Source organism: Macrotis lagotis, chromosome 3 (assembly GCF_037893015.1).
Source record: "Macrotis lagotis isolate mMagLag1 chromosome 3, bilby.v1.9.chrom.fasta, whole genome shotgun sequence".
In the NCBI taxonomy this organism is placed as follows: domain Eukaryota; kingdom Metazoa; phylum Chordata; class Mammalia; order Peramelemorphia; family Peramelidae; genus Macrotis; species Macrotis lagotis.
This window is the reverse complement of record NC_133660.1, coordinates 18526697-18551460: the sequence shown is the minus strand read 5'-3', so window position 1 is coordinate 18551460 and position 24764 is coordinate 18526697. Positions and strand designations below refer to the sequence as shown.

Genomic DNA, 24764 nt, shown 5'->3' with positions numbered 1-24764 from the left:
AATTATAATTAAGTCTGTAAATACTCAAGTGAGCATCTCTGGATTGAGAGGTCAACATTTACGTAAATGGATGAACTTGAAAATTATTGCCAACAATCAGAGTACAGACACAACACGCAAATAACATTCATACTTGATAATGTCTAGATGGAAAGAAAGCCCCCCTCCCTCCAATCATCATTAAGTGCAAGATAGATGAGATAAAATGACTCGCCATTTATGTTCTTAAAACCAAAAAAGCCTAGTGCCCACGAGCAATTATGAGGAAGTGAGTGGATTGAATGCTGGCACTTGTTTTTTGAGATGGTCAGAGGTCTGTTAGCCTGGGATTCAGCAGCATTCACTGCACTAAAGATGTGAAGAATGTCCTTGCAGAGAGAAGAATAAATCAAATAAGGATTCCCACAGGAATGACATCCCCTGAAATAAGCCCCAAAGCATCTTTTGGAGCAAAAATTTTAAGACTTAGTCTTATTCTGGGGTGAAATACGGTAATAAATACTGATTCATTCACTCATGGAAAATTACAAAGACAATGTCACCAGCCATGCTTCAAAGATCACGAGGAGTGAAACTGAACCTTGAAGGAGACTGAACTTGGCTTCTTTTCTGGGTGAACTCTGCAGTCTCCATTTAAAGACCCTCAGAAGGCCTCAAGTCTGGTGTGCTCTTGTACTGACAAGAGCCTGGTCTTTTTGAGACCTCCCTAGGTCACTCTCCTGCCTTCAAGCCTCTGTTATCTTTTGCCTCACAAGGACAGTTGAGAAGGTAGCTGCCCCTGCTCTGTTCAGTGGATGCAGTGGGGCACACAGCTCCCAGATCTGGCTGTGACTGCTAAGTTACTGGATGTGTCCCCAGCATGAGATCTCTGTACATGGGAAAGGTACTGTCAACAGCTGAGATTCTAATGTCTTCCATGATCCCCTTGAATTGATGGAAGGCAAGAAGTGACTTCCTGACTGAGAGATGATCAAGATAAAAAACCCAAATTGATTTAGATACAATTGCAATCTCAATCAAACCTTCACCCGTCCTTTAGGGAGCATTCGACAACCACTGATGCAGAAGGTGCTGGCCCTCCAGGGTGGGTCACAGTCCTCAAAGCCTCCTCTGATGACCAGCAGTTAATAGTTAGGGGCCCACAAAAAGCAATGACTGCCTGGACACTGAACAGGGAATCAATCATTGACTCTCAGAGAAGAGTGGCTTTTTTGGGGAACAAGTCATATGCCCCCACCCCTGCTGCTCCCTCAGGGTGCCCCTCCTTGCCTGGCCCTGGCTTGTGTCCTATCTCCAATAACTGCTGCTTCAGTCTTAGAGATTCGACCCGGGGCAAACCCAGGACAGCCCTGCCGCAGCTCCACCCCAACAATATGGACAATAAAGACTCCGGCCATGCTGTTCCATGTGCTTACCCCATATGATGCAGCATTGTGTAAAGGAATCAGCCCTCCTTTGTCCTGAGCATTAACGTCTGCTCCATGTTCTAAAAGATACTCTGCTACTTCCAGGTTATTGTAACCTGCTGTAAGAATAAAAGGGGACCGAAGTCAGAATAACGTAGAGGTGGGAGGCTGGGAGGCAACAGGCGCAGGCTTCCCGAGAGATGGAGGGTCTCCTTTGAGGAGAGCTCACTGCTATCACATCATTTCCCCCACCCCCAGTGGACTGAGATGCACACTCCCCAATGGTCTAGCACAGGCCCCCATTACCACATGCAGTCATAGTAGAGATAACCTGCACAAGACATATCCAGGGCTGGCACTACAACTGAGGCTCCAAGGGAACCTAAGAAACTGAGGAGGGAAAGGAGAGCAAGGAATGGCTAAGACTGAGATACACTCGGTGGTGAAGAGAGACAGGTTGAGGGCCTGGCCTGGGGGGTGGGGTAGAGAGAAGGGCATGAACCTGGGCATCTGAGTCTTCCAGAAACCTGGAGAGGGAGGGGAAGGGTGAGTCTGAGGTGACATTGGGAACTCTCCTTCTAGACAGTGTTGAGAGGAGCAGTGGCACTACAATACTGGAGCTCAGTAGAGAGATGTTAACTCAATCTAGGGCAACTGGTGAGATCACAAAATGAAAAGAAGACCAGGACAACATCCAGGGAACCTCACAGTGGATGGGCAGGACACAAAGAACAAAGGAGACTAAGAAGGAAGAGGAGAACCAGGAGAAAGGGGAGGCTTGAAGCCTGCAGAGGAAGGGACTATCTAGGAAGAAAAGGCGGTCTCAGAGGCTGCAGAGGTCAAGAACAATGAGGACTGAGAAAAGATCCTTACACTTATCAATAAACTGGTAACTTCATAGAGAGTGATCTCAGTGAAATGATGAGGTGGGATGAAAGAATGCAGATGATTCAGGAGAGAGATAAAGGATAGCTTTGATAAGGTGAGAAGGGAAGGAGAGATAGAGGCTAACAGCTAGGTGAGATCAAATGAAAGATTTTTTTATTTTAATAGAAAGGGAGAGACAAGACTATCAAAGAAAGTGACCAGACTGTACCCAATCTCAAAGGGATTATGCAAACAACCTGGTACTGGTTAAAAAGAGTGGTGAATCAGCTGAGCTGATTAGACACACAATACATAGGAATAAAGGACCACGGTAAGGTAGTATTTGATAAACTCAAAGATTTAAGTTTTTGAAGAATGCACTATTTGGAAAAACTGTATTCTCATGTCATACAGCAAAATAAGCTCCAAGTGGAAACATAATTTAGATGCAAAAGGTGACTTCATAAAGGGAGCATGAAAGCACTTCTGGGTCAGGTCTATGACAAGGGAGAGAGTTCATGACCAAACAAGAGATAGAATAGCTCAGGAGGCAAAATGGATAAGTTTGTTCCAGAAAAAGTTTTAGCAGAAACAAAAACAAAGCAGTCAAAATAAGAAGGAAAGCAAGAAATTGGAAAAATTTTTGGTATTAAATTTCTCTGATAAAGACCTCATTTTCCAAATACAGAGGGAACTGAATCAAATTTATAAAAGGGCCATTCTCCAATTGATAAATGATCAAAGGATATGAATAGCAATTTTCAGAATAAGAAATCAAAGCTATCAATAATTGCATTACAAAATGCTCTAAATCATTACTGATTAGAGAAATGCACATCAAACTAAGTCTGAATGACTATCTCACATCCCTCCGATTGACTAAAATGCTTTACAATGACAAAAGCCAAAGGAATATAGGAAAAGTTACTGATGCTTGTCCTTCATTCTCAAAGACCATGAAAAGCACATGAACTGAATTTGAGGGAAGGGGGTGCCAGAAAAGTTACTCTAAATAAACTATTCCCAGAGGTCAGAACTGGTTCAACTCTTCCGGAGAACAGTATGAACTATGCCCAAAAAGCTTTGCACTCCATTGACTTAGTAATACTGCGGCTAAGTTTTTACCTTGGGGAGATCAAAGCAAAAGGAAAGGGACTCATGTATTGAGGATGACTTTGGCAAGGAGAAGGGCAATTTCTTAATCTGAGATAAAAGTAAAAAAAAAAAAGCAGAGAATTGGAGAAGGAATCTAAGTTAAATGAGATGAGAAGGGAGAAGGGGCAGCTTTTAGCAAAGCTGATTCCCTTTTTTTGGTGAAGTAAATGGTGAGGTCCTTAGTTGAGAAGGGAGTGGAAGCAGATGCGAGAGAAGAGAGGAAGTGGCCTGAAAGTAGTCCCAGTGTGGAGAGGGAGATCCTGGATAGATTATGAACAGGATAATGGCCTTATGGAGTTCAGAAAACTGAAATTTATAGTAAATCCAATCAGCAAAATTTTGTGATTTCTTCTAGTTCATAGAAATAGAAGCAAAGGGGGTGAATAGTAGGAGGGTTGGAGATGTGGCAAGGCATTACTGGTAGAAGGGCATGAGAATAAGGCAGCTGAGAGTGTGGGATAGTAGAGAGTGGAGTTTGCTTGACAAGGGTTGATGGAGACAGTAAAGAGGAAGAGGGGACAGGCCGGGCAGAGATGATATCCTGGGAGTGGGTAGGGGGAAGTCATGGCAAGGATGAAGATTAGAACTCGTATTATAAGGTACAGATATATATACAATGATAAAACTTAAGATCAGATAAAGAAATCATGGGATTCTTGAATAAAAGGGGAACATATAAAGATGATCTGAGTCATCTAAGAAACTTTGCCTCTAGAGTGGACTGATTTGGGACTCAACATTGAGGAAGAAGACTCTTCAGGATTTTCCCCTTGGGAACTTTCTGTTGATCACTGCCCATTTCTCTGCCCACAGCTTTTACTTTCCTGGGTCTCTTGTAACTAGGGATCTGTGAAGATGTTTTTCTGAAAGAGAATGGTTATTTCAACTCTTAGACTCTCATCAGGAGGGAACCAGAATAGCGAAGCAGTGAAAAAGGAAGATGTGGGGATGAAAAAACCTAGGAATTATGGAGCAGACTGTCCAGGGGGCTTATGGAAGGCATGGGCAGTGGATCTGAGGTGGGACATTATGGGAAAGGATTGAAACAGATAGGAGTAAGGAAGTAAGCAGGTGAGGAAGCCCAAAAGGGCTGATCCTTTGGTAGCTGGGCATGTGGAATCACAGGAAGAGGGAGAATGAGAACACAAGAAGAGTGTGAATACACTGACCACAGAGCACTACTTCACATGCGAAGGGGCCATTCATGCTAGATCCTGTAATGGCACTCCCACAGCAAGAAGAGACAGGAGGAGGTCTTCAAGTCTTGTCATGAAGAATGTGGAGAAGGCCCCAAGAACCCACAAAGTGGAAGTAAAGATGAAGGTGGAGGCAGAGCTGGTGGGCAGGGCAGATTGCTCTGTCAAGCCTACCCACAGAGGCAGCAGCTTTTTTGCCAGGCAGCCTGCCTGAAGTTGGAGAAGGCCTTGAGGTAGCTATAGAGGTTTCCTCAGATGTTTCTCTTCTAGCCTTTCCATTCCCCAATTCCTCCACTTAGTTTCCAAAGTGATCTTTGGGCATTGCTCTATGTTACATCCCTGCTCAAAAGTCTTCAATGTTCCTCTCAGCTTTTGGAAGCAAATCCCACTTCCATGTCCTGGAACCAACAATCCTTCCCCTTTCACTCCAAGCCACCTTTCTTTCTACAGTATTTGCTCTTTTCTAACAGGCTATGGTACAGCTCTTCTGAGTGATGAGCTCTTTTTCCAATTCCAGACTCCATTGGTCCACCCTTGCCTAGACTGTCATCTTCTCTGCATCCTCCAAGAAGATGGGCACAATAATATCCTTAATTCTTCTTTGTGGTGTTGCCTTCAATTGAAGAAGGGCTGCTTCATTTTGTCTTTGCTTATTCCTTGACCTGAGTCTAGCACAAGACTATGGAAAAAGATGTATAGGGGAATAAAGGTAGAACCTTCCTAAGTATCTGTTGAATTTAAATATTTATTTTTTTAAATGAAAAAAAAAAAATTTGCAAGGCAATGGGGTTAAGTGATTTGCCCAAGGTCACACAATGAGGTAATTATTAAGTGTCTGAGAACACATTTGAACTTGGGTTCTCCTAACTCCAAAGTCGGTGCTTTATTCACTGCACCACTTAGCTGCCCTGAATTCAAATATTTATTTATTGAGGAGAAAAATGGAATCATGGATGGAGTACTAGCTTTTGAATCAGGAAGAAAACCTTGGGGTCTAGTCCCACCTCCTGACACTACCATCCTGACTAGGCAAGTCACTTCCCTTCAGCACCAACCTGTCCTGGTACACAGAGTTTCCTCATAGTCTATTTCCTGCAGCAAAAAGAATCAAAGCAAGGCAACCAGCAAGCCTGCCCAGGAAGTCTGGCCCAGGCAAGTCAAGCATCTTTTAGTAAATCAGACTTGGGGAAAGAGAAAGCAACAGATGGGCCTAGCTCCTACACAAGGCTCACCTGCCAGGTGTAGCGGGGTGGAGTTTCTCCCCTGGGTGTCTCTGCAGTTGATATTCTCAGGGGTGCACAACTTCTGCACGCGGGCCAGGCAGCCCTTTTTGGCAGCATCCAACAAGGCAGCATCTCCTCTGAGCAAATCCTGGATGTCAGTGTCCCCTTCCTTCACCAAGTCTAAAGGTGTGTTGCCATCCCTGTTCTTTTTTGTTGGGTCTGCTCCATGCTACCAAGGAAGAGGGAAATACAAACCCACTGAGTCTGGCCCCATCAAACACTCTCTTTGCTGCTTGATTTACTTTTGTCCCAAACTGTAAAACTCCTTCCTTCCCCAAATTCGTTCTTTTCCCTTTTTACTGGAGAAAGGATTCATTCTAATTCTGATGATGCCCTTCCCTCCCTTAGGAAGGTTGAAAACGCTCCATGTGACCCCTGATAACTCTGGCTCAAGCTTTAGTTTCATGGGGCATACTCAGTGGTCAGCAAGGGCTGACTTCAAACCCATCTCTTAGCCCTTCCTTCCCAGTTAGGTGACTGAACATGGACAGCTCACTTTGGCTGGTTTTAGTTTCCTCTTCTGTAAAATGGAGAGAGTAGCAGTACCTCCCAAGACTGGGGGTCATTGTCAACTGCTTTGCCAAATTTCCCTTGGAGGGTGAATGGGAGCTTGGGATTGTCAACACCAACAGGGCTTCCTCCTCTGATCTCCCCCCCCCCCCCATCTTGGCACTACTACTCCAAGGCTCTTGTCCTCTTAGGGAACAACCCCAACTGTCCACAAGAAGAGCTGAAAACTAGACGTTTAAGAGGCAGACCAAAAGAAATGATGCCTATTCCTTGACCTTGATGTCACTCTGACAACCCTGGCCTAAGAGTTTCCTCAGCAGTCATTCCCTCTACTTGAATTCTTTGAATGGAAATCCCTATGTTTTGTTTTTGTTGAAATCCATGTGACTAACTATGAAGTGAGTCAGGTTCCCACCAATGAGAAGGCACTTTGAGGAATTCTTTTCCTCACCATGCCACCCAGAGAACTAAAGACCAAACAAAGGAGTCTTGGTCACTACAGGAATAAACTTTAAATGCAGTTAGCCACTTTTCATGAGAAGTAAGAATCAGATGGATTTTTCCAGTAATAGCAAAAAAAAAAGTGTGACTGTCCCCCAACCCTCAGGTCTATTTTTCTAAGAGTTGTTAACATTTCCTCCAAAACATAAAAGTAGTAGATATGGCATGGGGGAGTTTACTTTAGACAACATGTAAACAATCTAAAATTACAGGCATGCTTCATGCTCTTTTTAAAAATCAGTCAGTAAATAGGCACCTGTTTGCCAGATGCAGTGCTAGGTCCTGGGATTACAAAAGTCAAAAATAAAACAATTTGGTATTTTGTCATTTTTAATCATGTCCAACTCTTTGTGAGTCCATTTGGAGTTTTCTTGGCAAAAATCCTGAAGTGGTTTGTCATTTGCTTTTCCAATTAATTTTAGATGCAGCAGGGGATAGACCCTGTTTCATGCTCTTTAAGAGGGATCAACCTTTAAGAATAATCTCACTTCATTTCATATTCTCTTTAGATTTATGCATATTATAAATAATTTATTCCTCTAGTAGGAGACTCATCAGCTCAATTTTATCAACTTCTCATTCCAAAACAAATTCATGTACAATCCACAAGAATCTATGATTTGCAAATATGTTTCCTAATATGAAGCCATGGAGAGTAAATTCAATTAGAATTTTTCTAGTTACTTTTTTTTTTTTTAGATTTTGCAAGGCAATGGGATTAAGTGGCTTGCCCAAGGCCACATGGCTAGGTAATTATTAAGTGTCTGAGGTCGGATTTGAACCCAGGTACCCTTGACTCCAAGGCCGGTGCTTTATCCACTGCGCCACCTAGCCGCCCCTCTAGTTAATTTTTTCTTAATCCACAGAAAGCAATTTTCTGGCATTTCTATTAGAGAGACAGAATATGAGGGAACTAAGACTACAGTTCACATTAATAAATTCTAATGAGCTAATAAACATGTTCAAACTCTTAATTAGGAAAGACAACACTGATATTTCAAGTAACACAATACCATGGGAAAATAGGCTTCTATAATTTTAGATGGAAGTAAATTTTACAGAAAACACATTTTTAAAAATAATAAAGCATCCGAAAACACTGTACACATAAATGAAAATGACTTGTGACCTGATGATGGTGACGGGGAGGGGGAAGGGGTGGAGTAGCATACCTTTAAGAGAAGTTTACAGATCTCATATTTTCCTTTAGCAGCTGCTTCATGCAAAGGTGTGAACTTCCACAGGTCAGCGACATTGACAGACGCCCCGTGTCTCACTAAGAGCTCTGCTACCTCATAGTGGCCATAGGAGCAGGCATTGTGAAGGGGTACCAAGCCACTGATTGGGAGGAAAAAAGCATTTTCAGATTTACAGAACTAAAAGAAAACCTCTTATACATACACAGAAATATGTGTGTGTGTGTGTGTGTGTGTGTGTGTGTGTGTGTGTGTGTGTTTGTGTGTGTATATATGTCAAGTCAGAAGGAATTTTAGTGATTTTCCTCCTCATTTTTTTCTTTTCAATTTCCTTCTCTGGATATAAATGGTATTTTCCATCACAAGTGTTTTTTTTTATGTTATTTTTAAATTCCCCACCCCCACCTCAGCTACATGCTAAAGCAAGTTTCAACATTTACTTTTAAAACTTTTGAGTTCTAAATTCACTCCCTTCCTCCCACCCTACTCCTCCCATTGAGAAAGTAAGATACTTGGTGTTAAGTTAAAAATGTGTAGCCATGAAAAGCATTACAATAGTCATATTGTAAGAGTAAACATAACCCCACCACCACAAAGAAAGAGAACCTCAAGAAAAAGAAAGTGAGGGAAAAAAAAGTGTGCTTCAGTCTGTATTCAGTCACCATCAGCTCTGTCTTTGGGATCATAAATCCATCAGAGAAACAGCTTCAACAACTTTCCCCTACACTTGCTATTGTTAACTGCATTTCCCTCAATCCCATTCCCCTCACCCATTTATTCTATTCTTTCTCTCCTTTCACTCCATCCCTCCTTAAAAGTGTGCTGTATCTGACTGTTCTCTCCCACAGAGTTTCCTTCTCTTCTCTTTCCTACACCCCCCCCCCCCACACACATCCTTTTCCTCTAGGGTAAGATAGATCTCTACACACAATTCTTTCTAAGGTTAAGAGGCAAGGTCTGAATTCAAGTCCTCAGGGTTTGTGGACAGGGCTCTTTCATTATACTGGGGTGTCTTCTTGATCTTTTCTGATCCTCTCTACTCCACATGGTTCCAAAATACAGATGATTCATATTACCCTTTGACTTCAACAGCTAAAATTAATTCTTTGGAGTCTGCATTTCTTGCTGTGGATCAGCAGGTAAACAGTGGTACCTCTTTAATGAGAAATCTGGGGTCGCTGAGTGTTGAAATTCCCTTATGGGTTCAGAGCAACAGATGCTTAAACAGTCTGTCCAGAGACATGTACTGATGGGTGAATTTTTGAGGACATCTGAGCATTCCAGTGCTACTTTTCCTGGTAATTTTTTCTCTGGCTCTGTCTCTCTCTGTCTCTCTCTGACCCTATCCCTACAGATTTTTCAAGTGAAGGCTGAAGGACAAGTCAATCAGTCAATTCCTTTCTTTTTTTTTTGCAAGACAATGGGGTTAAGTGACTTGCCCAAGGCCACACAGCTAGGTAGGTAATTATTAAGTGTCTGAGGCCGAATTTGAACTCAGGTCCTCTCGATTCCAGAATGAGTGCTCTATCCACTGCACTACCTAGTTGCCCCCCAGACCCACTTCTGAAGTTGCTGGGGCTATGTATGTGATACCTACCCTTTGTCTTTGGCGTGAACATCTGCTCCATGATGGAGGAGAAACTCGACCACGGAAACCCGGTTGTATCCAGCAGCAAAATGAAGAGGGGTTGAGTGGCGGCCTTCCAAATCTCGGCAGTTCACATTCTGAGGGCTACAAAGTTGCTGGAGGGAGAAGGGAGGGATGTGGAGTAGAGATGTGAAAAGATGCACTTTACTAGTTCAGTTTTAGGTTTACCTCGACAACACTGCAGAGGTCTTGAATGAATTATACTATTTCCTAGCAAATGCTTCTCCCCATCAAAAATGAGTTAATGACATTTAAGGACTGATCCCTTGAGTCACAATCCCTAGAGAATCCTTCTTATTTTCCTGGCAACTCTGGGCTGGCCTGGAGCAAGTGGCCATCCAGTCACCCCAGCTGCGGGGTGGGGGGTGGGGTGGGGAACGACTTGGTCAGCCTAACTTGACTGCCTCCCCCTGGAGATCTGGGCTAGGCCAACTCCAGCTCTTCCATCCAAAGGTGGATTTTGATGTGCATGATTTTGAGATGTTAAGAACTACATTTATAACTTGGGCAAGGTACTTTAAAAACTAAATACTGAGAAGACCTTAGTTCTATGGGATGGAGGGAGCTAAGGGGAGAGTCTTACAATTGACTTGAACAGAACCAAGCAAGATGAACTTACCATGTATTTAATATTTTTTTTCCTTGTACCCTCATGGTGTCTTTCCTTCTCTTTCACATGTTCTCCTAGTCTCTTTTTCTTATTTTACCCTTTGTTAAATCTAGGTCAAATGACGACAATACAAGTAACAATAACATGCCTATATGGCACTCGCTAACATTTAAAATGCACATGCTACCATTAAATGGTCTATAGAGCCATTCCAGACCACAAGTCATACCATAACAGCAATCCATCAAAAGTATATGATAATAATTCAAAAGTAGAAAGGTCAATTAACAGAACAAATTAGATAAGGAACAATCTGAAACAACTGAATCCAATAACTTAGAAATCAGTAAACCTGAAGACATAAATTACTTGTGGAAAGAACTCCACGTTGGGCAGGGGAAACTGTCAAGTAGTCTGGCAGAAATCAGAAGTCATAAACTCAAAATGAATATGTGACTGAATGTTAAGTAATACCATTACCAAAATATGAAGAACTGAGTCTGAACAGGTTCCTTTCACCAAGGTGGATGGCAGTGACTTATTCTTTTTTTTTTGTTTGTTTTACAAACTTAAAAAATTTTTTTAATTAAATGATTTGTTGACTACAATACAGCTAATTAGATTTCCTTAGTAACTATCAGAGTTAAATTAATTTCAATGTCCCATTAAGACCCCACAAATCATACAGTTTTACCCATTCATTTATATTCTATTTTCATTTTGCATTATTTCATAAAGGTCTTTCTAGATTTCTTTGTGCTCCTTATAGCACGACTTAACCAAATGATACTATTCTTGCAATGATTTTAAAACAATTTTTAAAAATGATTCTAATTATTGGATATTTATTACTTTAGGTTTTTTTGCAATTATTAAAATAATGCTATGAAAATAATGTGGGGGCACAATACTTTTTTCTAAAAATTTCAGGGCACAATACTCAAGAAATGGAATGCCTGGGTCAGAGTATGATTATTTTTGTAACTTCTATTGCATTTGAATAGAATGTTTTCAAAAAGATTCCATGAAAACAGATCCAGAATTGCATTTATAGCTTTTAATTATTTTTGCCATTTTGATGGTGTGAGATGGTAACTCCAAGTTATTTATTTTGAATCATATAATTTTATATTTGGAAAGGATAGCCATCATTTAGTTCAACCTCCTCACTTTACAAAACAGGGAAATGTTTACAAAAGGTTTTGTTTTTGCATTCCAGATTATATGGCTTAATTTGTGGTAGAGTCAGAACAAGAATTAAAGCTTCATTACTTACTTCTTTCCATTTATACTACTCCAAAGAGAATAGTGAGAATAGTTCATTATTCACATCGTTCACAGACTTGGGACATCTAGGCTTATGTCTTAAGTCTGTTTCTTCAGGCAAATGGGAATAATAATAATACCCATATCAAAATTACATGTTGTGAAAGTGCTTCTGACAGTTAAAAAAATAAATAAATGTGAGGATTTAGCATCACGGCTAAAAAAAATAATTAGATGAATAGATTACTCCTCTAAATTATCTAAGATAAAAACTAAGAATTCATTTTAATAGCCCTTCCACCAATAGACAACAATGTCCTCAGCTCTTCACCAAAAGATTCTTGAAAAGTTGGAACTGCTGGGACAACTGTGGATAGAGCACTGGCCCTGGAGTCAGGAGGACCTGAGTTCAAATCTGGCATCAGACACTTAATAATTCTCTACTTGTGTGACCTTGGGCAAGTCATTTGAACCCCATTGCCTAAAAGATTTTTTAAAAATTGTTTAAAAAAAGAAAAAAGTTGATATTGTTGAAAAACCTCAAGTTTCATAGTCTTTCAGGCTTGGTAGGACCACCAATCCTGGGTCCTCTCTCCATATCACAATGAAGCATGAGAGTAGAGCTGTCGAGGTCCAAGAAGTTTTCCCCCAAAATATGTAAAACGATAACAATTCTGTTCCTTCTTCCAGAATACTCTGTACTTAGGGTATAGTGCCAAACTGAGGAGGCCTGGGCCTGATCTGTTGAGCAACTGGCACACACTGTTTAATAAAAGTGGTACGCTCAGAAGTTCGAACCTGTCATTTTAGAATCTACCCAAAACAAGACTGCAGAAGTGTCTGTGATGGGAAAAGAACATTCAAAACATCAATCTGGCAAGTTCAAAGAATTCATATAAAAGGAATTAATGCATAAAGCTGGAAAAGTCAGGAGGCTGAACCCTAGGTGAAAAAGGCTTTAAATGGCAGGTGCCTCAGTTTGCATTTGAACCCAGAGGCAAGAAGCAGCAGTGGAGTGCTCTGAGCAGGTGACCTATAAGCTCTGCATTTAGAAAGATCACTGACAGCTTCAAGGAGAATGGAAGGAAGTGGGGAGAGACCAAAGAGAATCAAGCTATTATAACAGAGCCTCAGCTAGGGCAGTGGCCACAGGACTGGAGACCAAAGGATGCATAGGAGTCCAGAATCTGTGGAAAGCAAACTGACAGGACACAGCTCCTGAAAGGAGATTCAGGGTGAGGATAGCTCTAAGCTTGTGAACCTGATGGGGAGGGTGGGAAAGAATTGTGGAGTCAAGGGTAAAAAAGAACCCCATTTGGGAAGAAAGATGAGTGAGCTCCCTTCTGGCTCATTTGAGCAGAAGAGAATGGTGTCTGAAATGTACAAGAGGCAGCAGGTAATGCAGGATTGGGAAGTAAGAGATGGAGGAGGGAGGGAGTGCTGCCCCCCCCCTCCCGGGGTAGGGGGTGAAAGGGGCTGTTTTTAGTCTCCTTTTACAGCTGAGGATTACTCAGGACACACAAAACTAGGGAGAGCATGTGACCACTAAGCAACACCAGGCTGACCCCGTAACTATTCATCAGTTGCCTGCTAGGGCTGTGATGAGGAGACGCTATCTAGAAACCCTTTGCAAAGCTCGAGGATGAGAAGAATGGACATTTTTCAAATGTTGAAGGTTTGGGGTAAAACACCTGGAAGGCAGTCACGCTAAATCAAATGACTGGTCTATTTTTTGAAAGTCAGTTTCAGTCACTGGCAAAACCATAGTCTGAGCCCTGGACAAAGAAGTGAACAAGTCAATCTTCCAAAAAAGAGCTCTCTGTAAGAGCTGGCCGGGTCAATACCTTCTATTCATTTGGGCTTCCTACAGAATATGTATGTGTAAAATAGCCCAGTGCTCCAACACCAAACAGTCAAGTCAACCAACTTTTACTAAAGCCTGACCAGGTGCCAGTAAGCACATGAGACAGGCTGGGAAATAGTTTCATTCATCACAGAACCTAGTGATGGAGGACTAATGTCAGATATGGTCCATACTGTCCATCCATAAGATTTGGTTGTGGTTGAAATTGGTGTGCTTGGAAGATAAGAACTGAAAACTAGGGGAAAAACATTTAATTCAAGTTTCTCATTTCTCAAATACAGGAAACGGAGTCAAACGTATAAAAAAATAAGAGCTATTCCCCAAAGCATATGAATAAGTAATTTTCAGAAGAAATCAAAGCTATCCATTGTCCTTGAAAATTTAAACCATTATTTATTACAGAAATACAAATTAAAACAACTTTGAGGTCCTACACCTCATCCCTACCAGATTGGTATACATGACCAAAAAGGAAAATGACAAATGCTGAAGGACGTGTGGAAAAATTAGGATATTAATGCAACATAGGAGGAGTTGTGAACTTGTTGAGTCATTCTGGAGAATGACTTTGGAATTATTTGCAACAATAATGGAAGTATTTCCAAGGGATGCTCAAATTGTCTGGTTTTTTGCCCAGCAATACCACTGTGAGGTCTATCCTAAAGAGATCAAAGGATCCACATGCAAAAAACATTTATAGCAACTCTTTCTTTGGTAGCAAAGAAATGGAAATTGAGGGGAAGCCTGTCAGCTGGGAACTGATCAAATAAATTCTGCATAGGACTGTGATGGAATACGACTGTGGCTACTATACTATGGTATTGTATTGTGCTATTTTAATTTAATTTGCTTTTTTTTTTTGCAAGGCAATGGGTTTAAGAGACTTGCCCAAAGTCATATAGTAAGTGTCTGAGGCTGGATTTGAATTCAGGTCCTCATGACTCTAGTGTTGGTGCTCTATTGTGCCACCTGGTTGCCCTGCTATGATACAATTAGACATAATGAAGGGGATGGTTTCAGAGTGAAGTGAAGACAATCATGAAGACATCAGATTTAGTAACAGCAATCTTGACATGATGATCAATTCTGGTCACTACAATGATCCAAGGCAATTCTCTAAGATTCAAGATGGAAATTGTTATGCTTGAGAGAAAAATGATGAACTTCCTTTTTTTGGCAACATGGAAATGTTTTACATGATGAATATCATTTTTCTCTCAATGAGGGGTGGCAGGGTAGGAAGTAGGGATAAAATTTGGAACTAAAAATGAAGAGAAAAAAATCAGATCTGAGGGAAAGGTACTATTTTGAAGAGAAGCAAGGTTTTCACTTCTATTTTCTTCTTGACTTTTATTAGTCTCACTGGTATTTTTATTTTAGCAATTAAGAAAGCATATAAAATTAGTGAGAAAAATCTCTGGAATAATGAAGACTGAAGTCAGATTGCAAAGGGTTGTGAGATTTGAGGAAGAGGGGGGTGGGGTAATGAGGGTAGGCAGCTTTTCCTAGAAGTTGGGCTGAGAAAGGAAGGGCAGCAAAAAACTTAAGGGACTGGCAAGGTTCAGTGAATGATTTTACAAATGGGGAGATTTGGGTCTTTTGCAGGTTGCAGAGAAACAGATAAGGAGAGACTGACAGTGAGAGAAAGGGAGTGGATGACAGTGAAGGCAATATTCCTAAGGAGAAAGGAACAAAAGGGATCAAGAGAACAGAAAGAGGGAGTCAAGATGGCACAATACAGGATGCAACCCAGCTAAATTGCTTACAACATTCCCCTCCAAACAATTTTAAAATAATGCTTCAAATCAAATTCTGGGATGGTATAAACCAATAAAAGGTCATTGAAACATTTTCCAGACTAATATAACTTAGGAGGTTGGCACAAGTAATCTGTACCATTGTGTTGGTGCTGGTCTGCAGCAGGAGCAGATTCAAGTGATTCAAAGCAGAAATGACAAGGGGATTAGACAACTGGTTCAGAAAGACATTACAGGAAACCATTTGCTGGTAAGGAATGTAGCTAGCACTGACTGGCGGAGCAGCTAGGTGGTGCAGTGGATAGCACACTGTAGGTCAGGAGGACCTGAGCACAAATTCAGCCTCAGACATTAAATAATAGCCTAGAGGTCTGACCTTGGGCAAGTCACTTAAACCCATTGCTTTAAATAAAATTAAAAATTAAAAAAAAGTAAGATGAAATCAAAAGAAAAAAAGAAAATGAGATACATCTCTCTGGAAGAAAGATTCTGAAGAAATAATTTAAGAATTACTGAATTACCTGAAAGCCAAGATAAGTAAAAGAGTCTAGACATCTATTTCATGAAATGATAAAGATTTCATTGGGACAACTAGGTGGTACAGTGGATAGAGCACCAGCCCTGGAGTCAGGAGGACATGAGTTCAAATGCAGCCTCAGAAACTTAATAATTACCTGGCTGTGTGGCCTTGGACAAGTCACTTAACCCCACTGGCTTGAAAAAATATAGACACATATACATACACATGTATGTATGTATGTATGCATGTATGTATGTTATGTATGAATCAAATTCCAGAGTGCACAGGTCAAGGAGAAAATATCGCAGCACCCAGAAACAAACAATTCAAATACTGTGAAGTCACAATCAGGATTATGTGAGATTTAGCAATTTCCACATTAAGAGTAGAGGATTTAGAATATAATATGTTAGAAGGTAAAGGAGAAGCTAGGATTATAATCAAGAATTACCTACCCAGCAAAACTGAGAATAATCTTTCAAGGGAAAAATTTCATTTAATGAGACAACTTTCAAGCATTCTTAATGAAAAGACCAAAGCTGAATAGAAAATTTGGCCTTCAGGGGTGGCTAAAGCACCAGCCCTGGAGTCAGGAGTACCTGGGTTCAAATCCAGTCTCAGACACTTAATAATTACCTAGCTGTGTGGCCTTGGGCAAGCCACTTAACCCCATTTGCCTTGCAAAAAACAAAACAAAAAATAAAAAAGCCAAAAAAAAAAGAAAGAAAGAAAATTTGGCATTCAAATACAAGCTCAAGAGAAGTATCAAAAGATTAATCATGAAAGATCAACCATAAGGGACTCAATAAAATGAAACTTTAAATTTCTATGTTAGATGATACATATAACTCCTCAGATCTTTAGCATTATCAAGGCTTTTAGAAGGAGTCTATTAAAAACAGAGAGCATGTGTTTTAGTTGAGATAATCTCCACCCCTATCAAAAAAAAAAGGTTATAAAAAAGGGATGCACTAGGAAAAAGGATATAGATGGGGAACTGTTTCTTACAGAAAAGATGTGTAAAGAAGAGCTTTTATAGAGGAGGGGGAAATGGTAGGAATGGCAGGCAATGTTTGAACCTCATTCTCAATGGAATTGGTCCAAAGAGGGAAGAATACACACACACACACACACACACACACACACACACACACACACACACACAAGACACAAACACTCTCTCTCTCTCTCTCTCATATACACATTCAAATGGATATAGAAATCTATGTTAACTAATGGGGAAATGGAAAAGAAAGGGGATAAGAGATATGGGCTGTGGGAAGAATGGTAACAGGGAAGGTGGATTAAGAGTGGCAAGGGTCAGAAGCAAAACAGACTGGAGGAGAGAAAGGATAAGAAGAGAAAGAAGGATAAACAGAAGAAAATAAGATGGAGGGGAAAACAAAGTATCCCTTTTCAAGTGAACACAAAAGGGATTAACTCACCCATAAAATGGAAAAGGACAGAAAAACAGATCAGAAACCAGAATCCAATAATATGTTGTTAGAGACACACTTCAAATAAAAAGAAATACACAAAGTTAAAATAAAGGGCTGAAGTAGAATCGATTATATGTTTCAGCAGCATGAAAAACCAGACCTCAGGAAGGCAAAAGCCAAAAAAGACCTACAAAAAGATAATCAGGAAGACTACATTTTGCTCAAAGATACCATTGTATAATAAAGTAGTATCAAAAATTTTTCAGCTAGTTTCTCTGGCAAAGATCTCATGCCTCAACTACATAGGAAACGGAGTCAGATTTATTTAAAAAGTCATTTTCCACTTGATAACCAGAGGATATGAATAAGAAGTTTTCAGAAGAAACCAAAGCCATCTACCATCATATGAAAATATGCTCCAAGTAACTGCTCATTTAGAGAAATGCAAATTAGAACAACCTGGAGGAGAAGAAGAAAAATACTAATAAACTATCAAGATGGCAATGTACAAAGAATGCTGGCCCTGGAGTCAGGAGGACCTGAGTGCAAATCTAGTCTCAGATGCTCACTAGCTGTATGACTCAGTGTGGCAAGTCACTGAACCTTATTTGCCTCAGTTTTCTCATCTGCAAAATGAGTTAGAGAAGGAATGACAAACCACTCCCACATCTTTACCAAATGCGGTCACAAAAAGTTGGACATGAGCACAATGAACAATAAAACTAGTAAGAAATGATGAGGGGTGGTTTCAGAAAACACAAGTTAAGTCCTTTCATGAAATGATACAAAAGGAGGTGAGAAGAACCAGGAAATCAGGGGGCACAGTAAAAGTAATTTTGTAATAATGATCAATTGGGAAAGACTTGGCAATTTTGATCCAATCAATGATCTAAAACAGTTCCAGAAGATTAATGATGAAAAAATGATTTACTGAAATAAAATTTTCTCACTTTTTTCTTCTTTTGGGATATTGGCAATATGGAAGCATGTCTTATATGATTTCACATGTATCATTAATATTTTGCTTGACTTCAAAATGGATGGGCAAGGATGGCTAGGAAAGAGCATTTGGAACTCAAAATTTAATAAGAAAAGCATGCTAAAAATAATAAATTTGGAGGAAAAAGAAAATGGAGAAAAGCAATTTTTTTCATCACAGGCTGGCATAAACAAAGAGAGACTGAAGAGCTGATGGTAAGGGGTCTGAAATTTAGAGAACTGAAGAGGAGGAAGCTCACTATAAACAATTTCTGTTTTCTCAGTAAACTGGAATACAAAGTCTTCTACTGAGAGGGCAGAAGGAAGGGGCAGTGTGGGAGGCTTAGGGAGAGAGTTACAAGGTTTGAAGAAACTCTCAGGGATGTGATAATGAACCAAAGGAGAAGAGTTTTTGCCAAGAAATGAGCAACAATAAGACAAAGGGGCAAGGGCCTCAAGAGCAGAGAAGATGGAACACTGGCTTTGAGTCTAGCCTGGGGGAGTACTAAGTAAGGAGTGAAAGAGCTCCAGGTCCTAGTGGGAGATGAAAGAGAAGCACAGGAGAAGCAGGGGAGGGAGGAGGCTAGTTTTAAAGAAATGGTGATGGGGCAGTGAGATGGTGCAGTGGATAGAGTACCAGCTCTGGAGTCAGGAGGATCTGAATTCTAATCCTGCCTCAGACCTACTTAATAGCTGGGTGACCTTGGATAAGTCACTTAACCCCACTACCTCACAAAACAACTGACCAAAAAACAAAAAAAGAAACACTGATGCACAAGCTGAAGTTCTCTGTGCTAAAAACAGGGGTTGTAGTGAAGAGGATGGCTACAGGTTCAGTACTGCTCTCTTTGAGAAGGGGGAGGGGCTGGGGAAGGGCACTGAGCCATGTGAACTGTCAGAATAATGTGTGGTGGTGGTGGGGGGCAGCTATCGGCCTGCAGGTCAAGATAAGCCACACCTTACCTTCACAGTTTCCAGGTCTCCTGCTTTAGATGCCTCGAGGAGCCGGTAGTCGACATCCGAAGTACGTACTGGCGTACTTTCTGCAAAACAGATTGGGTTGAGTTAGAGATGAGGAAAAAGCAAAGGACAATGAGAGGAGGAGGGCCAGAGAGCGACCAGAGACAAACACGTTCTAGCCCAGTGTTCAGCAAGCCACGTGAGTGGCACTTCAGGGCCAAGAGGGCCTTATTTTCTCTCCATTTCCAACCATCAACCACCAGGTTATACAAGACCACAGACAAAAACTTTCTGTGAAAGACAAAAACTTTCTCTACAATATTACCTCTGCTCTTATGTCTCTTGGCTGTGGTCTTGTAAATCATTCAAGGTTATATTTATAATACATATTTTGGACAAGAACGTTTTTACTGATGTTCTGACTAATTTGTCATTCAACCTCAGAGAAGTCATTCCCATTTCCTAAAGATTTACTGTGTCACTCCCCACCCAACATTTGTTTTCAAATTATTCAATGATAAAACAGAGAAATTGCTGCCAAGAAGAGTCAGTGATAGACCTGATACTATTTGGGTGGCAGGGAGAGAAATGCAGAAGTGAGACAGTCCCTGCCTTCAAGGTGCTCATGTATCATTGGGGGAAAGACATCTGTTTATAGGTAAATATACCAAATACATTTTTGAAAATTCACCTACAGTGATTGGGGGCAGGGAGTGTACTGATGTTAGGGAAGAGAGCTTGAAGGTGGGGCAGCTAGGTGGTGCAGTGGATAGAGCACCGGCCCTGGAGTCAGGAGGGACTGGTATGTGAGGTGAAGCTTGAAGAGAGCCAGGATTCCAGGAAGAGAAAGAGAAAGAACAGCTTTCAAGTCCTAGGGCATAACCTCTGCAAAAGCAGGGAGGCAGGAGATAGAGCAGTATATTTGGGAAAGAGGAAGGTGGTCTATTTTATTTGTTAGAGTTGGGAATGTGGGAAGGGAGTCACATGTGATTCCCCTGGAAAGAGGCTGGTGGCCAAAGCATGCTGCTCTCAGTTCAGAGGAGAGAGGTGAGAGCCTGGACTGCAGGGGGACAGACAAGAGTGATGTCGAGCATGCATGTATATATATGCATGCGTGTGTGCGTGCAAAACAAAGCCAGAGAGCGCCTAAAGAACTGAGAGCGCTTCAAGGCCGTGAGGCTGACTATTTCTAGGCAAATGAATAGGGAGGCTGGAAGCAGGAGAGGCTTCAGGAAGACAAGAGCCCAAAGCCAAGCTGGTGGCTGAAGATGCAGAACTGCAGCTCGAGAAATTGGAAGAGGGCTTTGCAGACGAATCTTGGAAGTCCACACAGCTGATCACACAGAGATGTGGAACAGGGATGACAGATGCAGCACCAGCTAATTTTGATGATGAAACTTGGGAAGCCTGGGGGGTGAGGCCTGGGGCCAGTTCATGGAGTACAGCACCCACAGAGGTGTGAAGAGATAGGAACAGCAGGAAAGCCAGTGAAGAAAAATGATAGGGGAAAAGGCTGGCAGGGGTCTGGTCCTCCATCTCTCACCCTCAGTTAGAGACATGGCCATCATCCACTGTCTGGTCAAGAATGTTTTCATTAAGAGTTCAGCTCTGGAATCCCCTTCCTCCTCCTTTTGGCCATTCAGAATGGCTAGTCGGCTTTAAAGCTTGAATTCACTGTGACTTCTTGATGAAGACTCTTCCAGTTCCGCAGTGCTGGTGCCAAGGCTGCCTTGTAGCTCGTCTGTCTGCATCGTGTGTACAGTTATTTATGGTGTTCTCTCACATATCAGAACGTTGGCAAATTTTGTTTTTCTTTCTATCTCCAGTAGTGTGCATATAAGTGAAGAGTGTTAGCTGAATGACTGAGCCTAAAAGTGGCAGAGAGCCACGGAAGTTTTGTGAGCCATTCTGTGACTCGGTCAGACCAGAGCTTTAGAAAAATCCCTCAGGTCCTTTGATCAGGAAATTGAAACAATAACAGCGATGTCACAGATAGAAAAGACAGGAAGGGAGGGAGGGAGGGAAGAAGAGGGTTAGGGAGATAACAAGGAGTTGAGGTGTGTTTCTAAGTTGAGACATACAGGTAAAGGGAGGGATGCTAAAAAGGCCATTACACTCATAGTGTAATATAATTAAGTCATCAAGAGAGAAGAGAACTCACACAAATGGATTGAGGTGCACTCACCAGCAGGGGCATTATGTGAATGAAGATCCCTTAGAGGAGGCTGAGGAAGGGGCAAACAGGAAGAGAACCACTAGGAGACAACATCATAAACACGGAGAAAGGACATGAATGGGAAAAGGGGAGAGGGCAACAGGGACTACTGAGGAGAGAAGAACACAGATTTAAAAAAAAGAGAAGATATGGCAATAAAGAGATTACTGAAAACTCTAAAGAGACAAGTTTCAGGTTAAGTGGTGAAGCTTGAAACAAAAATGAAAAGGGTTAAGAAGGGAGAGAAGTGGAGGCAACCACAAGGCAGCTTTTTGGTTGTAAAGAAAAGCAAACAAGTTACAAAACAAAAGCTTGAGAGGATGGCAGGACCAAGGGAAGGCTTCCAAAAGATGGCAAACACATGGGCATGTTTTTAAAGTGCAGAAAGGAATAGAGTAAAGGACAATTTTAGAGTAGATGAGTAGATGATGGTGAGGCAAATCAGCCGAGGGGGAGGGATGAAGGACACGAGTATAAGTGTTGACTGGTAAGAGGGACTCTTCTCGATCAATGCTTGGAGCACAAATGGGGGAACAACTTCAATGAATTTTAAGATGAAGAGAATGAGAGAGTTCATGGTGAAGAACTTGTTTTTTGAGGATGAGAGGAGGTGAGGGAGAAGGAAATGTGACAGAGAATCAATAAGAGAGGGAGGAACAAAAGGATGTCCTTCAGCAGTGAGGTCAGAATGACTCCCTTCCAACAGTGCTAAGTAAAATGTCAGTACAGGCTGACAATGTGTGAACACAGATACAAGTATGAACTGCACAAGAGAAGAGCCATAAGCCATTGTGTCATCTGTTCCTGTTGAAATGACAAATTAAGAATGCTTACGATGACCCTAGACTAAGTTTCAAGATGACCTATCCCAAGTACAATACTTAACAGAGTAGCTAACCACACACAAATGGATACTGCGAGACTTCAAGGATCCAAGAATTTGTGGGCATGGGAGCTTCTTTCACCAAGGCAGACTATAACCCTTCCATATCTAAGAAGATTGTCTATACAAATGAATAAATAAAAATTCAAACCTGTATGTGCACAAATATGTTGTGTTTAAATTCTGGCATTCTCAAATGGTGTTCCTTGAAAGCTATGCTGATTGTGTGGCTCTGACTTTTCTGAAGTTTGTGGGTAACTTTTTATATTGAGACACACTTAGTCAATGGTCAAGGGTATTTGTGAACTATCAATATTCCTGAAACATATTTGAGATAATGAACATATAATTTCTTATTGATCAATTGCTATAAAAAGCATGGGAGAGTGGGTCAAGTACAAAGCCTGAAGGACTCTGGAACCAACAAATCTGGGGAAAGGAAGACATAACAGCTTCATAGCTCTAAGCTTGCAAAGTTGACTTTGTTCTGAGCCCATTCTCAGGCAGGAAAGAGGTTAACAATGTACAAGTTCTCTGCCATCTGTTTAAATGTTAATACCAAGAGGAAAAAGGTCATAGATATCACAATGTGTGTGTACATGTATGTACACCCATTCAAACAGATGCCCGTCATCTGCATGTTCCAAGGTCTAGAAGTTTCTGAGGGTACCACAGGATCACTACAGATTTCTTCAGTACTTTCAGATGGTGTTACCTGACAGATCAGTTCTGGCCTCAAAGTGAAGAAGACCTCTACAGATGCAAATGACAACTCCTCTATTAATTCATCAGAGAATCGCTGAGAATTGCAGTGGTGTAAAAATGAATTTCTAACTAAAAATCTGCTAAGAGTCTTGAGTCTCTGCTCCCTTATCACAAAATCTTCCTGGTAAAGATTCTTTACCTGGTTTTAATGGGAATATTTTTGTTGTTTCTCTACTGAATATCAAGTTCCAGTTTCAAAGATATATTCTGCATTACATGATAGAAAAATGTTGCTATGCTCATGTTAACTTTTTGTAAACTGAAGGTGTTCTTTATCCTTCAGTTTGCTGATAATGGTCATCATATTGGTAATTTCTCTGGTATTAAAGAAATGGCAAGCCGAATGAGAGTGGGGAGACTCTTAGCAGTCATTCCCACCCAGCTGTGGTAGTGTGGTGGCCATCAGTTGTGCAAACCAGACAAAGGTCTCCTGGGACTCACCACTCAGAATCTGCTGCACGGCTTCATTTCCCATCTGGGCAGCTGTAAAACCTTGGAGGGAGATGATGGAGGGGTCAGAGCCGTAACTCAGCAGGAGACGGCAAGTCTGCAAGTGGCCTGCCAAGGCTGCTCTGTGCAAGGCTGTCTGACCAAGTGTGTCCAGCGCATTCATCTGAAAAAGCATCAAAAGAAAGCATCTCTTATGTATTCTCCTTTATATTTTCTTTTCAAAGAGTCTTTTAGGAAAAAGAAATCACAAAGGCTCTTTGCACATTCCCACAGAACTAATTCCACAGACAGTATCCTAGTGTCCAGATCAAAGAAAATGGGATCAATTAATCTAGAACCACCTGGAACCACCTGCTATTTCTAGGATTCTTGTTCATTATGAGAGAATCATAATCAACAATCCTAATGCCTTCCAAAAGCATGTAAAAAAAAAGGGAAAATATAACTAACTGAACTAAAAAGGATCAAATAGTCATTCATGATTTCCATATTCACCATCTGAATAACTGTCCAGGAGAGGACTCTTCAGCTGCTTTTCAGACAGCATCCAACCATCCTATTCCTGCAGATATGATGGGCTCTTCACAGGAGCCCCAGGGCCACCAGACTCAGGGGCTCCTCCACCCTCTTCCTCCATAAGACTCATATTCTAGGGCTAGGTTTAGACCTTCCTTTCGCCTGCTACCTTCTCTCTTCTGAAGTAAGACTTCTCAGAAGGTGAGTGCTTGAGAGAAGGCAATGCTTCACCCATCCATTTCTATTAAAGCTCCAGTGATAGAGAACCACCCCTTTCTAAGAAACTCCATTCTAATGGTCAGGAAGCCTTTCCTGGCATCAATCTGAGTCAGCCTTGAACATGTCTGCACACTGACCAACTATCCTCCCCAGCATGCCACCTGACAGCTGCAGCTCAAGAGGGGCTGTCTCTTCTTCAAAGAGCACCTCCCCAGGGCCTCCCTGACTTGCCATCCCTCTGGCCTCCAAGATCCAGCACAAACTCTTCCTCACCTGCCTCCAGTCTACCTTTTCAGCCTCCAGGACAACAATGCCCTTCTCACACCCTGTGGTCTTCAAGTTCTGCTTCAGAAGGTCTTGGACCAGAGTCGGAGGAGAGACCTCTAACTGATCCCAATGCCTGAGTTTAAGAGTCTCAGCTCTTTTTAAAAAAGATTGCTTATGTGCTCGCTTCAGCAGCACATATACTAAAATTGGAAAAAAGATTGCTTAAAGGGCAGCTAGGTGGCACAATGGATAGAGCACCGTTCCTGGAGTTAGGAGGACTTGAGTTCAAATCT

General features: G+C 41.4%; 1 protein-coding gene across 2 annotated transcripts in view; it reads right to left on the bottom strand.

Moving 5' to 3' along the window:
- The window catches only part of TNKS (tankyrase), a 207598-nt gene that overhangs the window by 23921 nt on the left and 158913 nt on the right, over window positions 1-24764 (bottom strand). For both annotated transcript variants that reach the window (XM_074228240.1, XM_074228239.1), the window contains exons 12-17: window positions 23461-23632; window positions 19160-19239; window positions 9712-9857; window positions 8091-8256; window positions 5857-6076; window positions 1416-1525 (exon numbers count right to left, since the gene is read on the bottom strand). In XM_074228240.1, coding sequence (XP_074084341.1) covers window positions 1416-1525; window positions 5857-6076; window positions 8091-8256; window positions 9712-9857; window positions 19160-19239; window positions 23461-23632 — 894 coding nt within the window. The remainder of the gene's footprint in view (window positions 1-1415; window positions 1526-5856; window positions 6077-8090; window positions 8257-9711; window positions 9858-19159; window positions 19240-23460; window positions 23633-24764) is intronic.